This window comes from Dromiciops gliroides, chromosome 1, assembly GCF_019393635.1.
Source record: "Dromiciops gliroides isolate mDroGli1 chromosome 1, mDroGli1.pri, whole genome shotgun sequence".
Classification (NCBI taxonomy): Eukaryota; Metazoa; Chordata; class Mammalia; order Microbiotheria; family Microbiotheriidae; genus Dromiciops; species Dromiciops gliroides.
The window spans coordinates 600,152,800-600,168,512 of record NC_057861.1 but is presented as its reverse complement, the minus strand read 5'-3'; the positions used below and the strand labels follow the sequence as shown (position 1 = coordinate 600,168,512).

The 15,713-nt window shown below is 40.9% G+C and overlaps 2 protein-coding genes across 3 annotated transcripts in view; one reads left to right on the top strand and one right to left on the bottom strand.

Annotated features, from left to right (window-relative positions):
• Positions 1-15,713, top strand: part of RUSC2 (RUN and SH3 domain containing 2) — a 111,692-nt gene that overhangs the window by 18,699 nt on the left and 77,280 nt on the right. The gene's annotated exons all lie outside the window — the stretch shown is intronic.
• Positions 488-850, bottom strand: LOC122752509 (60S acidic ribosomal protein P1-like). Its single transcript, XM_043999322.1, has 2 exons — positions 783-850; positions 488-707 (listed from the first exon to the last, which is right to left on the bottom strand). The coding sequence occupies exons 1-2, from the start codon at positions 848-850 to the stop codon at positions 539-541; spliced, it is 237 nt and encodes a 78-aa protein (XP_043855257.1). The 3' UTR covers positions 488-538.

Sequence of the window (15,713 nt, the reverse complement as noted above, 5' to 3'; positions counted from 1 at the left end):
TCTTTCCATCTTTAGCTGTGACTCTTGATTCAGTGGTGCCACTGATTACAATGATTTTATGCTGAACCCACACAAACCTAAGATATGAATTGTGACAGGTGTACTGTCCTTTGTGCATAGTACAGTCCCATATAAGATTTTTCTTTGCTTTTGTGGCAAATAATGCCACCAATTAGACTTATGTAGAATATATAGACTCTGGTCTTACTACTCTCCAAACCCATATTCCAGAGCAAGGTTGCTTCCCCATTCAGAATTCTAGAGATATCCCTTAGGGGAAGGGAAGAGTGTTCTTTAATACTAAACACAAAATTCCAAAATTCCAGTCCTTCACCTAGATTAATATCAAGCAGAAAACATTATGGATGCCTGTGCTTTCTTTGGCCAGTTCCCCCCACCCTAGTTTTATAATTAGTTTGACCCAGAACTTTCACTCTGTCTTGGGGGAAAGAAGTGGGGGGGTGGGGGAGCTTCTTAGGTATTCCTCTTTTTTTTTTTTTTAAGTTAAGCTTTTTATTTAATGTTTCGAAAAATTTATTTAGTCAAACAGACCAAAGCCCATGTCATCATCAGACTCCTCGGACTCTTCTTTTTTTGCTTCCTCTTTCTTCTTCTCCTCAGCTGGGGCAGCACCACCAGCTGCTGGGGCAGGTCCACCAACTCCTACATTGCAGATGAGACTTGCAATGTTTACATTGTTCAGGGCCTTTGCAAATAATCCAGGCCAGAGCGGTTCAACATTTACACCTGCTGCTTAAATGAGGGCATTAATTTTATCCTCCGTGACCATAACCTCATCGTCCTGAAGGATGAGAGCAGAGTAGATGCAAGTGAGCTCGGAGACGGCCATTTCGGGAGACGGATGAGGAGAGACTTGTTTGTAGTGGTGCTAGTCGCAGGCTGAAGTGAGGGTTCACCTCAACGTGGCCTTAGCTTCCGAAGAAGAACCGAGCACCTTACAGACAACTGAAGAGTTAGGTATTCCTTTTTAAAGAATTACACCTCTCCCACACAATCCAATTAGATTAGCATGGTCTTTTATTTGGGCGCTGGAGAAAGTGACCAAGAGGAAAGTCAAAGACTGCCTCAAGGGGAGAAAATGGCTTAGGGACAAGATTCTCTAAAACACATTTCTCCTTGACCTGGAGGGAGGCCAAAACCTTTACAGAGGACAGATTGGGGGTGGGGGGAGTGGGGACAGAAGGGGTGACCATCTGACTATGGAAAGTTCCCTTTGGGGTGGGGAAAGCTTGAATGAGGGGTGGTGGTATCTCTGTGCCCTGGCACAGCTCAGGTAGCAGCCATGCCCAGTGGGTTTATCTCCCAGTGGGGTGAAAGAGGTTTGAATGAAGGGTGGTGGTCCTGACTGCTGGAACTCTCTTTGTCCTGGACACCACTTATCTCCTCCTACTTCTTAGGTGTGTCTGTCCTTCAGTTTAGCTTCTCAAGGAGAAAACCTGAGTTAAGCCAGACCCATATTATTTCCTCACTTTCTCTAATATGTAAGGGGAGAATTGTGAAGACAGCTGTTGAGTGGGAAAAACAGAAGAGTACTGACGTTCACTCCAAGTGTGGCAGGGACTCTGCTGTGGGGGGCACAGGAGAGGGGTTTTGAGATCAGCCGCTGGGCAAAGAGAAGAGGTCGGAGTTTCAGACATGGAGTTGTATGACAGGGGTTGACCCATAGGGAGTGGGCAGGGAAGAGAGGGAAGGGAGTGAGGATGAGGAGCAGGAGGGGGTGGAGTCTCAGAGGAGGAGGGGGGTCAGAATGATTTGCTAGTCACAAGGACTTGCAGCTTTCTAACAACAGGAGAAAGTCGTCTAATAAATCATTGAGGTCCTGGGAGGAAGGAGGCTTTTTAGGATGACCAGTAGCTTCCTTGGGTTGTGTTCATTTTGCCAGGCATATCCTGCTTTGTTCCTTCCCCTTTGAGTTCTGGCTTACAGCCATGAAGGCCAGCATAAATGGGATTTCTGTTCAATTTCCTTCACTCCTACAGAACAGGTCTAATTGCAAAATGGTATTAGAGTTAAGTGTCTCATGCACTAGCCAATTTTCTTGGGATTCCAACTGATTTTGTTGCCAAACTGTGTTACAGTAAAAGATCAAACTTTTTCAAGTTTGTAAGATCAAATTTAGTCCAATTTCTCAGGATGCACCCTAAAAGGGAATCATTTGGGACACTCCTTCTGCCCCATGGGCTTAAGACTGTTTAAACCTTTAGGCAGATATTGTCCTGTCTAAAAAGATATTAAATCCAATGGTCTGAACATGGTTCAGATGTTAGGCTGAACTTTTCGCAAGGGAGGGAGATAACTGGCTGCCCATTGTGTGGAATAGCAGAGCGCTGGCAAGGCAAATGACATACAAACACAAAAAGTTCTTACCCAGATTGATTGAAGATCAAAACAGAAGTTTCAGATTTCGGAAGGCCCTTTGTGGTTTGCCAAATTCAGGGTTTTGTGGCAAGAGGAAAGAGGAATTTCCCGTGCCCCATGTTGGGCTTCAGAAATATGTCACCGGGGAAAGAGGTGGTATGGGGGTTCTTCGGTATTTCTCTTTAAAGAATCACAACTCTTGAACACAATCTGATTAGAATAAAATAGTTTTTTACTTGGGCGCTTAGAGAAAGTGACCAAGAGGGAAGTCAAAGACTTCCCTGGAAGGATGAGCTATCTTAGAGACATCTTGCTTGTCCAACAGAAGAAAAACAAAAGCTTTTATAGAGGACAGATGGTGGGGATGAGGTGACCACCTGACTATGGAAAATTCCCTTTGGGGATGGGAAAAGCTTGAATCTGGGATGGTGGTCCTGACTTCTGGAGTTATCTCTGTCCCCTGGCACCAATCAGGCAGCTGCCACACCTACTTCGTAGGTGTGTCTGTTCTTTAGCTTCTCAAGGAGAGTTCCCCCAGACCCATATCAACTCACAGCGATCATATATTTACTGGTTTGCTTGAGTAACCCAGGTAGGCAGCTTCTGTTCTAAGATTATGTTGGTTAATAGTTCCAAATGAACTGTTTGGCTTTAGAGAAAAGCTTGTTAAGTGCTCTCCTGGAAGTTTGGGAGCCCAGTCACCTGTTTTTAGCCTTGGAATCAATTCTTTACAAGTGGGTCTTGCTTTGAATTTATTTAGCAGCATTATTCCAAAAAGCCCTGAGGATTATTAACTTATGGATAGAACTATAGATTAACATTCAGAGTTATAAAGTAAAAAAGTTTAGGAGAGAAGGGATAAATAAGAAAAGTAGACAGCAGATTCCAAACTTAAATCAATAATGAAATTATCAGTCTTAGCCCCTGGAGGGTAACCCAGACTTTGGAATCCACTGTCTCTGAGACTGTGCACTAGTTGCTGCTTTTGGCAGAGTCAGAAAAGGAAGCCAGGTCTGGGGCCCAGAAGTCTCCTAGGAAGAAGGAGCTGTCAGTGTCTGTATTGCTCTTTGTGGGTGGGGCCTAATGGACTGACCTTGCTAACTAGAATGTTTTATTGGCAGAATGACTTGCTTGTCTTTGTACAGCAGCTTTGACTATAAATGTACTAAGCTCTTTGCTGCCCTCAGATGACCCTAAAAGGACTGCCCCTGGAAATGGGAGCGCAGACTGTAGTTTTCTCTACAATTCTGCTAGGATAGACTACAGGTTATGATAGTCAGTCTGGGAGCGACCCTGTCACCCATTCTTGGAGACAAAAAAGCCAAAACTTTTCCTGAAGCTCTGGCTTTGTGCCTAAACAATGTTCCTGGAGCTGGAGGCAGAACAGTTCCTAATCACAGAAAAAAGGCTCTTAAGTAACCCTGTAGACTGCCCTTTTTAGGGAAAAACAAACTGTTCCTCAGTAAGTACTGAACTTTTTGGTACACATTCTGCATTCTTCCTTAGCTACTCATCAGTCCATCAGTCCCAAAAAAAATCCCTTGGGGTACAAACTAAAGGGCTGGGACTCATAGAAGGATAGGGACAGGGAAAAGTCTGGAAAAAGCAAAGGAGACAAGTAAGGGGAAGTTGGAGGAGGAGGGACAGGGAGCCTGACACTGGCTGGAACATTCTGTTCTCAATCTAGTATAGTTGTGCTCATTTTGGCTCTGGTCCAGTGGGAGTTCCAGAGCTCCCCCCCCCCCAAAAAAAGTGAACTTGAGGGAGAACTGAACTTGTAGATATTCCTTCACATATACAATACAGAAGCTAACTGCTATCTATGCTCCATATATCTCACTCAATACTGACAAGTCATGAGGTTTCAAAGTGACAAAAAGTTTGTCTCCTTGTGTCCTTTATAGCCAAAATAGAAAGAAATTTGCCATAGGGATTAAAAAGAGAATAACATAAAGATAAAGGTGCTTCCTTCCTGTATAGTGATTACAGAGAACTCCCTTTTTGAACCCTAAATTCTACGATGTAATTGTGGGAGGTCTGGTCAAGCAGTGAATCGTTGTGCGAAGTCCCAATCTCTAAGTAAGGCTTGTACTATCAAGAAGAAGAGAGATAGCTGCTACTGAATCACAAATGTTATTTCTTCAGTTCCTTTAGCTGTGTCTGTGGCTTGCCAGATGGGGTGGAAGTATAGGGTACATTCTCATTCTACTAGTTTATTAGCATATCTAGTTACTTATGCCTTTATGATTTGCCCGTTCCTCTCTGTTCCCACAGCTATGATATAGTCCATGCCCTCCTCACCCCAAAACTTGGGTTACTGCTAGAAAGAGGTTAAAATCTTATCTTAGGAGCAACTCTAAAGAATCTTAACTCTTTTTCCCCACTCAGACTTTCCTCTTGGAAAGTATTGTTCCTCTAAGGAAATACTGTTCATGTCTTAGTTTCCACAGATGTCGATAATGATCCACAAACAAGCAAAGTCATAATGCTTATCACTTATGGGACATGGTGTGTGTGTGTGTGTGTGTGTAAAATTTCACACAGAAAATTCAGAAAACACATAAAGGACTTTGAATAGCTCATAATTAGATAATACAATTCTCTCCACACTTCAAATTAATCCTACCTCCTCACCCCCAACCCCCAGGGAGAAATCTTCCAGGTTCAAAGTACAACCCCCAGTAATTTTGAATTCCATTCTGAAAAAATGAATTTGGTGCTAATGAAGCAACTCTTCTCTCCCACTTCCCCCAGACATGTGGTGAGTCTGCTTTCATTCTAGAGACACATATAGGCTTCTAGCTTTCTGGTACTCTAAGACCATGGATTCCTCTGAGAAAAAAATTAACTTGAGGATGCTACAGAGGGAAATGTTTTTCCATCTGATCTGTACTGTCTTTTTAAATTTTATTTTATTTTAATTTTTGCAGGGCAATGAAGATTAAGTGACTTTCCCAGGGTCACGCAGCTAGTTAAGTGTCAAGTATCTGAGGCTGGATTTGAACTCCGGTACTCCTGAATCCAAGGCCAGTGCTTTATCCGCTGCGCCACCTAGCTGCCCCTGACCTGGACTGTCTTAATAATGAATGGCTGTCTGTGTGACCCTGGGCAAGTCACTTAACCCCAATTGCCTCATCAAAAAAACAACAACAAAAAAACACGAATGGCTGTAACAGAGAACAAGATCCTGATCTCTTGCTTCCTCATATTGTGGCTTCGTCCTTTGCTGCCCTTCTGCCCCACCCCCAATCATGGTATCCTGTTCCTGAAAAGCTAGAGTTATGTAAGAGTTCTACTTTTATAAGGAGCTAAAATTCTAGCTATACTATCTAAAATCTAATGAGGCTACTATTTCTTTTGTTTTTGGTGCTGTTGTTTTTCTATTTTGAGGTTTTTCATCATTGCTCTGATTTTTCTCTTATAACATGACTAATGCAGAAATATGTTTAATGTTATTATGTATATATATAACCTATATCAGATTACCTGCTGTCTAGGGGAGGGGGGAGGGAGGGGAGGGAGGGAGAAAAATCTGAAATTGGAAAGCTTGTATAAACAAAAGTTGAGAACTATCTTTACGTGTAACAGGAAAAAAATAAAATACTTTATTAAAAAACAAAAATAAATAAATAAATAAAATCTAATGTCGTCGCCAATAAATTATAAGCTTTAGCAAGAGTATTTAAGTGTTTAAGTATTTATTAAAGAGCATTAGGATCAGAGAGAAAGGTAAAAATCTAACTATTCCTAAGAGACCCCATCATCCGACCCGCCATGGAGAGGTCAGGAACCAAAAGAGGAAGAAGCCCTCTGCCAGTGTCTACTTCCTACTTCATGTCCTCCTCCCAGAAATGGGAGGCTCCTCAAGTTGATTGGCTGGTAGCCTTGATAGACAGTACCCACAAGCAAATGTCACTTCCTGATACCAAGGACCTTGACCACATGGCTTGCCCTCAGATGCCTTCTCCTTATGGTGGAGCTTTCCTACAGTAGCTCTCCAGCATGTGGCATCATTCCAATCATTACATTTTCCTGTCCTAAAACTTTACATTGTCTAGAAAATCCCCTCTCTGTCTTGGAAGTTGGCATTCAGAACTCCATCACTTTCCTTCTATTTCCCCTCTCTAAGTTTCCCATCTATTAGGCTGAGATGTAGTTATGCCACTGCTTCTCCACAGCTCGGGTCAGGAACTCTTTCCTGGGCAACATGGGTGAGAACACATGCAACAGTGATATGCATCTTCCTCAATGCCATGATTAACAGTTTTGGTAAAGATACTGTTTGGATTCTTAGGCTTTTTCTACCCCCTTCCTACTAAGGTCAATTCTTAGTTCTGATGTTGAGAGATCAGGTATGCACTCAGCTCTCTTAGAATTTCTTCATAGGCTCAAAACAAAGGAGTTTCAAATGAAAATGTGAGAAGCCAGACTGTAGTAAATTAAGAAGAGAATTAAAAGGAACTAGAAACTTATTATAAATGGCCTTCTCAAAGAGTTAGGAGGAGGCGGGGGAAGAGATCTAGCAGGGATGGTTGGATCAAGTGAGGATTTTTTTGAGGATGGGGACAGAGGGGTATGTTTATAGGAAGTAGAGAAGCAACCAGTAGACAGGGAAAAATTGAAGATTTGTGACAAAGTAGGGATAATAGAAGAGGCAATCTGCTCAAGAAGACAGGCTTGAATGGAATCATTTGTGCATGAATTGAGGCTTGACTTGACAAAAAGGACCACTTCATGTGAGATAAGTGAAGGGGAGGAGATAGTGACAGAAGACATCTAGGTCGTGTGAGATGAGGAAAAGGATATATAAGAGGGGCCTCTCAGCAAATGGCCTCAGTTCTCTCACCTTGAGCTACCTGTTCTAACCACCAGAAAGTTTTTCTTGACAAGAGAGAACTAACTGGGTTTCTAGCCCATATAAATTGTACCACAATCCCACCCCAAGACTTCTTCAGTGACCAAGCCAAAATTTAACCTAAACTGGGGATTCAAAAATGGAAAACAACAGAATCCTTGTGCTCAAGAAGCAGAGTTTCAAAATAAATATGATTCAATCTGGAATGTCATACAGGCAGAGGAAAGATCCAAAGTGTTTTAGGAAAGTTTAAGGAGGGAACAATCACTTTTACTAGGAGGTATGAGGGAAGACTGTTCATGGTGGGAATCCTAGCTTCTTAAACTGTTTGTCACCACCCCATATGGAGTCTTGTAACTAAATGTGGGGAGCACAAAAAATTTGGCAACAGTAAAAGGTTATGTATACCTATTTTGCATACCTATCTACCTGGTATCGTGTAAAAATTTCTCAGGCAAAAAGGGGTCTCAAGTGGAATAAGTTTAAGAAGCCTGGGGGAGAGGATGGGGGAAGGAGTAACACTTGAGCTAGATCTTGAAACACAAAGATTTCAACAGGTTAAGATGAGAAGGAAGTACATTCCAAGTAATCGGTGTGAAGAATGGGAGAGTGCATAAGATTAAAGAATAGTTAGTAGTCTGATTTGGCTGGCTGGAATAAAATTGGTAAGGTATGTTAGAGCCGAAGTGTCAAGAACATGAATGCTAGTCTGAGGAATTTGTCTTTTATCTCATAAACTAGAGGAAGTCATTGAAGGCATTTGAGCCTGATTTGGTGAGTCCTGTGCATTAAGAAAATTATTTTGGTCAGCTGTATAAAAGATGATTTGGACAGGGGAACAACTGGTGGTAGGAAGCTAGTTAGAAGAATATTACCATAGAACAATAAAAGAAAATTATAAAATTATAATGATGAGGTTTAAGCTGGGAAAAGAGTTGAAAAAGTACACTTTCTTCCTTTCATTGCCAAGGTGAGGGATTATGGGTATAGAATATTGTTCTCAGACTCCATCTATGTGATTGTTGGATTCTGTTATCTCTATGCACGATTCTCAGATTTGTCTAGACTTAACTCCTGACTTTGTCTAGACTTTCTCCTGACTTTCAGTCTCACATCTTCTGCTGCCTTTTAGATATCTTGAAAGTAATATCTCATTGACATCTTAACTTCAACATGTCCCAGACTGAGCTTATTATCTTTTCTCCCAAGCCTCATTCCCTATTACTTCCCAGGGTACAATCATGCTCCTAGTCCCCTAGACTCTCAACAGAGGAGTTATCCTCAACTCCTCATTCTCACCCATCTCAATCAAATCAGTTTTCAAGTTCTGTTGTTTATATCTTTATAACATCTCTTGCACACCCCCACACCCACCTTTTCTCCTTTGATAACACCATCACCCTGGTGGAGGCCCCATATCACCTCACACCTGCACTATTTCAGTAACCTGCTGGTCAGTCTCCCTGCCTCAGGCCTCTCCACATTCTAGTCTATCCTCCAATCAACTGTAAAATTGATCTTCCTAAAGCACAATGAAAGTATGATCATATCACTTCCCTATACGACCAACTCCAGTGGTTCCTTCTTGCCTCTACGATCAAATATAAAATCCTGTTTGGCTTTTAGAGCTCTCCATAACTTGGCCTCTTCATATATTTCCAGTTTTCTTGTACTTTGCTCCCTCACCTCCCACAATGTACTCTGCAATCCAAAGACAAAAATCCAATGATCTCCTTGCTCTGCCATAGACAAGACAGACACGCCATCTCCCAACTCTGAGCATTTTCAATGGTTCTCCTCCCATAACAGGACCTCTCTACTTCATCTCTGCCTTTTAGGTTCTCTGGCTTTCTTCAAATCTCAGCTAAAGTCCCATCTTCTGCAAGAAACCTTTACCATTCTCCCTTAATGTTAGTGCCTTTCCTCTGTTGATTATTTCCGGTTTATCCTATATATGTCTCGTTTGTATGGAGTTGTTTGCATGTTGTCTCCCAATGTATGCCAAACTAGGAAGTGCCCATTTAGATAGTGGAAATTCTTAGGACACTAAGGGTGGCTAAAGTATAAGGAGAGAACCTCAGAACATGGATGCAATTTAATACCAGCAGCCATCATGACCACAGAAGATTCTCAGCATACTCACTACTTGCATCACACACTGCTCATAATTTTCTTCCCTCATTACTGACACTGAAGATCTCTTAGAACTTAGAATGACTAGACAGCAGGCCAATTACTCTAGGAGCTCAAGATGTGGTTCATCACCACTACCCTCATCTCATCTTACCCTGATCCTCAGTGTTCTTATGGTGGAAGCAAGTGCCTTCTTGATCTCTTTAGTGGTGATACTTTCTAAGATTGAACCATGATCTATTAGGCTCTTTTATTCCTGGAAATTGTCTTCATCAGAGCATACCTGTAGAGTCTGTGAAAAGGAGTTAATGGCCCTTAGGACTTCCTTTGAACCATGGTTACAATTTCTCCAAGGAGCCCAGCACCTAATGGTGTTCAAGATTGACCATTATGATCTCATTGTATGTGCAATGATCTATGATACTTTAATAACTCAGTGGAAATATGATCTCACTGGTATATTAAGAGTATAGATGACAATCCATCCATACTTTCTCATCCTGTGCAACTCTTACCTATGTTCTCCCATAAGTCTTCCATAGGGCTTCCACCCAATAGAATAGGTGTTGATTCTATTGGGATAGTTTTTAAAGAATTTATGCTTATAAAATATATTTTAAATGCTCAACAAAGTTTTTCATCTCATTAGCCTTCCTCAGTGAACTTGATTATCTCAGATTCTTGAAAGGCTGCAGCAGCCTCCAAGGTAAGTTTGCCACTGGAAAGATATCAAGGATCAGTGATGGAATTTTGGTCTTCCTGATTTGGATCAGTTTCACAGCAATTCCATTACCTCTTTGGAACTTCCAGAAACTTTGCCCTTTGCCTCAGGACTTTTGAATTTAACTTCTTTCTAAACTTTCCAGGTTCACTGATCCCAAATGGAAATGTCTCCTAGATACAACTTAGCAAATTCAGTTCAAAAGCCATTTTTAAAATTGCCTGCTATATTCAAGACACTGTATTAGACAATGGATCATCTCCAGTCCTTGAGCCTACCTGGCTTTCTGGGTTAGGACCTCTGCCACACCTGACCCTTAATTGACTATCCCCTTTCTGCCACTACTACCATAACTGTATATCCAATTCTGACATCCATGCCCTCTTTCTCTTCTAGTTTATGTCAGTCATATGTTTCATAACACTACATTTGGGTCTTCTAGACTTTGAAGGGAAAATAATTTTCAAATTAAGAAATAATATACAAGGGGAAGATAATTAGAAATATGTATAAGAAAACTACTCAACAACAGGATGGTAACACCCATGCCTTTCTGACTTATTATTTAACTAAAACTGTTAGTATGTAGTATGACCCCACCCCACTCCCCATAGGCCTGGGATATCTGATTCCTTTGAAAACCCCAAAGAGTTTTAAGGCTTTAAGGCTCAGAATAACCATTGCCAATCTGGGATTCATTGGGCCCAATGGTAAATCCCACAAGCCTAGGCTTACATTCAGAAAATTAGGAAACTTCCTAATTCGAGGATATTTGATGAATCATTCTCATACCCACATAATTATTAGTTATATAATTTCTCCAGTCTGACCAAAGGCTTATAAACAGGTTTTGACAACATTCCCATCACCACAAAAATCAAATACTACCACTCTGATAGTACACAGACATACCCATCCACAACAAAGATGCCTATATTGTTGTCTGTTTTGTCATTTTAAAGGTAGGAGGAAAAGCAATCAGTTACTAAGCTGCTGAAGAAAATCTTCCTGAACAATGTACTAGGAAGTAGGTTGATGCCATTTAAATGCATCTGTTCCCTAGTTATCAGTCTATTTGGAGGCATACAGCTAGTCTGGATATAATTAACCTGTTGTTCTTGTTAAGGGCTAAAATTCTAGCTAGTCTGTCTAAAATATCTAATGAGTGGTCGCCAATAAATTATAAGCTTTAGCAAGAGTTAGGCTTTTGGGGCAGCTAGGTGGCGCAGTGGTTAGAGCACCGGCTCTGGAGTCAGGAGTACCTGAGTTCAAATCTGGCCTCAGGCACTTAACACTTACTAGCTGTGTGACCTTGGGCAAGTCACTTAACCCCAATTGCCTCACTAAAAAAAAAAAAAAAAAAAGAGTTAGGATTTTAAGCATTTATTAAGGAGAATAAGAATTTGGTAAAGAGAGAGAGAAAGGCCTACATTCATCTATCTATTAAAGGGAGAGCACATTTCTAGCTCCCTTCTCCACCAGCGTCCTCAGGAAAAAGCCCCAGTCAGAGCACCAGGCTGCCCCCTTCTTCCTCCCACAAGCAAACGTCACTTCCTGACGCCAAAGAAAAGCCGCATGGCCTTGCCCTCAAAGACTTTCCTTTCATGGCAGAGCTTTTCTACAGTAAGTCTCCAGCAGGTGGCATCATTCCAATCATTACATTGTTCAAAGTCCCAGAATAAAGAGTATATACATCAATGAAGAACTTAGTGTTATTTGTAAACCATATATGAACTGTTACTACAAGGAAAGAAAAAAATTATTTTTAATAAACATGTTAAAACTTGCATGTCAAAATGAGTGACATTTTCCAATATGTTCCCTTTGAAGGGTATCAGTTTATTCCAAAAATGCTGCTATTGATCAAAAAGGATTAGGAACTTTTGCCTTTTGGAACTGCCTTCTGAGCAGTGGCCAGTTTGCAAACCACAAAAGAAAATTAATTTCATTACACTGACTTCATTTTATACTCAAATTGATATCTCAAAATGATATTTCAAAGCTTCAACACTGTAAAGAAATAACATTTACCTTACTATTAATAAAAGTTGTTTGTTGTTATTAGTGTTGTATGTTTAAAATTTGGAAAAACCATTCCCTTGGGTGGGAAGAAGGGGCACCTGAATAATATGTGTCCAAAAATTTCAGGGATTCCTCATTTCCTACATAATAAATTTTAAATATCCAAACTTGGTTTTCAGGGCTCTCCCTGATCTGGTCTACCTTTCTAATTTTAGGTGAAACTGATGTAGTCTGCTATTTAGACCTGGCCTGACTCAGGCCAATTCACTAGTTCAAGCTCTGGATTGAAATAAAATGAGATACTTGTAGACCATCTAACATTAGTGGAAAAGTTTACTTACCAATAGCATGGAAAGGTTAACATCAAGGACATAGTATTATTTCAGGAGTCATAGTTCCCCTCATCTTCATACAGAAGCATATCTGTGTTGGATCAGAAGGATGTATTAACTTATACAGTAGTGGGATATCTGCCAAATCTGAGGGACTTTATGGGGCAGCTAGGTGTCGCAGTGGATAAAGCACAGGTTCTGGATTCAGGAAGACTTGAATTCAAATCCAGTCTCAGATACTTGACACTTACTAGCTGTGTGACCCTGGGTAAGTTACCTAACCCTCATTACCCTGCAAAAAACAAACAAACAAACAAAAAACCTGAGGGACTTTGATACCTCATAGGCTAGACTTTCATGCCCAGGAAACCATATCAACAGTTTCAGCCTTAGTCATTTAGACAAATCAAGACTCAAGGATGGCTTCCATAACTTTTATGGGGGAAACTAGCCCATGTGGCAGGGTCCCTATTATGTGTTGTTCCCACTATAGTTATCTATAATGGGGAGTGAAGGTGGGAGATTATGCTAGAGTGGCAGTAGCAGCCCACATTGGCTAATGTGTTGCCTCCCTTAAACCTATAGGAAATTAGGATGTTACTTTATTAATTAATCAAAGAGGTGGTACAAGATATTATATATATATTGATGATACTATATTCAAGCCACCAGCCATGTCCTATCCATGTTACTCTGGCATTTATTATATAGAATAATTCCCTTAAAAGTGGTAGTACCCACACTGGCCACGAGAGGATGCCTAACCTACAATTGCTCCTACTGCTAAGGAAGATTCAAATGAATCATGTCCCATGCTGGCCAGACTGACTCTAAACCAAGAAATGGTGAAATATGGCTTTGAATTATTGGAAAAGTGTAGGAAAATATATGGCTTCACTACACTTCACACCTGAAGTTTCCCTTCTAAATCAATGAACTTATGCATACTCATAGAATATAATAATTTAATTCACTGTGGCCACCTAGGATATTATACATAACAAAAATTAAAAGAAACTAAGTACTCCTAAACTCTCTCCTCAAACTCTTTCCACCCACCCTCTTCTTTCCGTTTTGGGAAAGATCCCAAAGTGTCCACATCTGAGACATCTGGGTGAGTACAGGATTCCAGCTCTGCAACTCATTTAAGATCATTTTTTTTTGGTAGGGCATTGGGGGTTAAGTGACTTGCCCAGGGTCACACAGCTAGTAAGTGTCAAGTGTCTGAGGCCGGATTTGAACTCAGGTCCTCCTGAATCCAAGGCCAGTGCTTTATGCACTGCGCCACCTAGCTGCCCCTCATTTAAGATCATTTAAACAGGACAAGAGTTGCAAAGGGAGAAAGGTCAGTCAGTTTCTTAAACCTAGCTTACTACTTCTCTGAGCTTCACAATAACTAATAGTCTGGCATTCCAAAATGCTTCTTAATCCAGTCCCCTGCTCCTGTTCCCAATCCTGTCTGGTTGCTTCTGCCACCACCAGTTCTAATCATAGCAGTCAGAAGTAAAAGCAACAGGGCAGCCACCACTCACATGTTCCCAGTACTTCAAAGAATTTTCAACAGCAAGTTGGCATTGGGAACCCAGGACCCCAGTTCCCAGAGTCACAATTTGGCCACATGGTAGGCCTCAGTCCACTCACAGCAGCTCTCAACCCTCTGCTCCCTGTAATAGCTGGCAAGATGTCATTCTCAGGGGCACAGGAAGAAAAGATAGAACTTTAGAAATTGTGTGGCCATGCCCAAGGGGCTCCCATTTCTTAGTGTCTCTCCAATGTTTTCTTCACTTGTGACTTCCTGGGGCCCCCTTTACTTCCAACAGAGATAAGACATAGATTACAGACACCTGCTAACCTATCTCCCACTAATACCCCTTATGGTCTCTCCAAACTGGACGATTCACCTTTGTTTAACCTCAACCAGGACTACATTTTTACTATAAATGAAATTAGAAAACATGAAGTCACAGCTAAATGTAAGGTTCTTATCTAGGTTTTGGTACTAACTTGCTATGTGACTTCAGACAAGTCATTTCACTTCTCTAGACTGCAGTGTCTTCATTAGTAAAATAGTTAGAATCCCCAAAATGCCTCTTAGTCCTAAATTATATTAATCAATTCATCTCTTTTCCTACCTCTTTGCCTCTTCTTGTTTCTCTATAATATCTTTCCCTCATCTCTGCTTGTCAAAATCCTTCCCATTTTCAAAGCTCAATTCAAATGCTAGACTTCTTGGTTCCTCACTTGATTGCCCTCCAAGTACTTCCTCCCTTCATATAGCACTTTGTATTTCTCTCTCAGAACACTTTCGACACTCTCAGAGTGTGCCCTTTCCACCTGGCATCTTTCCTTATAATAATTTGTCAAAGAAACATTCTACTTGTACTCTTGTTATTTGTATATATGTCCTATATACTCTACTAGATTATAAACTCCATGAAGTTAGAAATTGTGCCTTATCTTTGTATCCACTATTTTATGTAGCACATTGCCATGCATGTAGTAAATTCTGAATAAATATTAGCTGAATTAAATTGAGCTGAAATCAGGAGAATTAGGAGAAAGGCATGATCTTTGGATTTAAGTTACATGTCATCTTTACAAGTAAGCTTACAGCTGGAAGCATCATTCCCTCAAGAAACCAGAATTTAGAGAGTGGTCAGTTCAAATATACACTCTTTTCCTTTGTCCTTTTTTCCTATCAAAGATCTTGCCCTGTCAAGCATCAGTCTTGAATTATTCCCAGAATCCACTGCCTTTACTCCTGGTCATGTTCTACTGAATGAAGCTGGAGAAAATAACAAAACCATGCTGACTGGGTCTACTAAAAACTTATAATCTTAACCTTGCTCCCACTGTGGCAAGGCAGGCCCTTTAAACCTCCCTAACTGACTCACCACAGCAGTTTTTCCAAAACTTTTCATCCCTTCTCAAACATCTCACAGGTTTCTCTGCCCCTGCCCTTTCAACTGAGAACCTTACTTCATACTTCACTGGAAAAATTGAGGCCATTCACCAAATGTTTCCTCTTCTGTTTCTTATTCCATACCATTCAGATGCTTTTTGTTGCCATCTCCTCCACTCATTTCATATAATAAAGTGACCTTGAGGAAGCTAGGTGGTGTAGTGGATAAAGCACTGACCTTGGATTCAAGAGGAACTAAGTTCAAATTTAGCCTCTGACACTGACCAGCTGTATGACCCTGGGCAAGTCACTTAACCCTCATTGCCCCCCCCCAAAATGAAATTACCTTTCTCCTTGACGAGCTAATTC

Bases quoted from the DNA above. Each gene is read 5' to 3' on its own strand.
- LOC122752509 (XM_043999322.1), bottom strand. From the start codon at position 850: ATGGCCGTCTCCGAGCTCACTTGCATCTACTCTGCTCTCATCCTTCAG. The intron at 708-782 runs GGAGGATAAAAT...ATTATTTGCAAA, and splicing joins GACGATGAGGTTATGGTCAC to GGCCCTGAACAATGTAAACA.